General features: G+C 56.6%; 1 protein-coding gene across 1 annotated transcript; it reads right to left on the bottom strand.

Annotated features, from left to right (window-relative positions):
* Positions 1–16: 16 nt before the first annotated feature.
* LOC111659307 (sodium/hydrogen exchanger 3-like) lies at positions 17–649 on the bottom strand (the record flags this gene model as incomplete). Its single annotated transcript, XM_023412203.1, has 3 exons — positions 17–244; positions 317–494; positions 571–649. Coding segments are annotated over 3 exons (485 nt in total), but the record flags the coding sequence as incomplete, so codon positions are not given.
* Between the last annotated feature and the right edge of the window lie 99 nt (positions 650–748).

Raw genomic sequence — 748 nt, 5'->3', positions numbered from 1 at the left:
GTTGTAACGGCTGTACCGGCTGCACCGGTTGTAACGGCTGTACCGGTTGTACCGGTTGTACCGGTTGTAACGGCTGTACCGGCTGCACCGGTTGTAACGGCTGTACCGGTTGTACCGGTTGTACCGTTTGTACCGGTTGTACCGGCTGCACCGGCTGTACCGGTTGTACGGGTTGTACCGGCTGTACCGGTTGTACCGGTTGTACCGGCTGCACCGGCTGTACGGGTTGTACCGGTTGTACCGACTGTACGGGTTGTACCGGCCGTACCGGTTGTACCGGTTGTACCGGCTGTACCGGTTGTACTGGTGGACTTACGACAGGATGGCAGACAGGGAGAAGAGCTCGGCGGTCAGGTACGCCAGGTAGACCAGCAGGAAGACGAAGAGCGGCTCGATGATTCGAACCTTCTTGGTGAAGCGAGTGATGAAGCCGAGGATGACTGCGAAGACCAGACCCACCAGAGTCCCCCCGATACTGACGATGAGGAAGGAGGCTGAGGAGGAAGAGGAGGGAGGGTGAGGTCAGAGGTTAGAGGTCAGAGGTCAGTGTGCTCTTCTCTGTGGACTCACCGACTCCTTTGAAGTAATCAGCCGTCTGAACGTTGGCTGGCCCCACCTCCACAAAGGAGATGTAGACTTTATACAAGACCTGCAGCACAGAGGAGATCCACGTAAGACACACACCAGTCACAGTGCATCATGGGTAACTGACAGTGAAACAGACGCTCCTTCTTCCTGTCAAACACTC

The sequence above is a fragment of the Seriola lalandi genome, unplaced genomic scaffold (genome assembly GCF_002814215.2).
Source record: "Seriola lalandi dorsalis isolate HSWRI2012SDOR001 ecotype SW California unplaced genomic scaffold, Sedor1 jcf7180001982466, whole genome shotgun sequence".
NCBI classification, from domain to species: domain Eukaryota; kingdom Metazoa; phylum Chordata; class Actinopteri; order Carangiformes; family Carangidae; genus Seriola; species Seriola lalandi.
The sequence above is the reverse complement of the archived record's forward strand: the minus strand, read 5'-3'. Positions and strand labels throughout refer to the sequence as shown.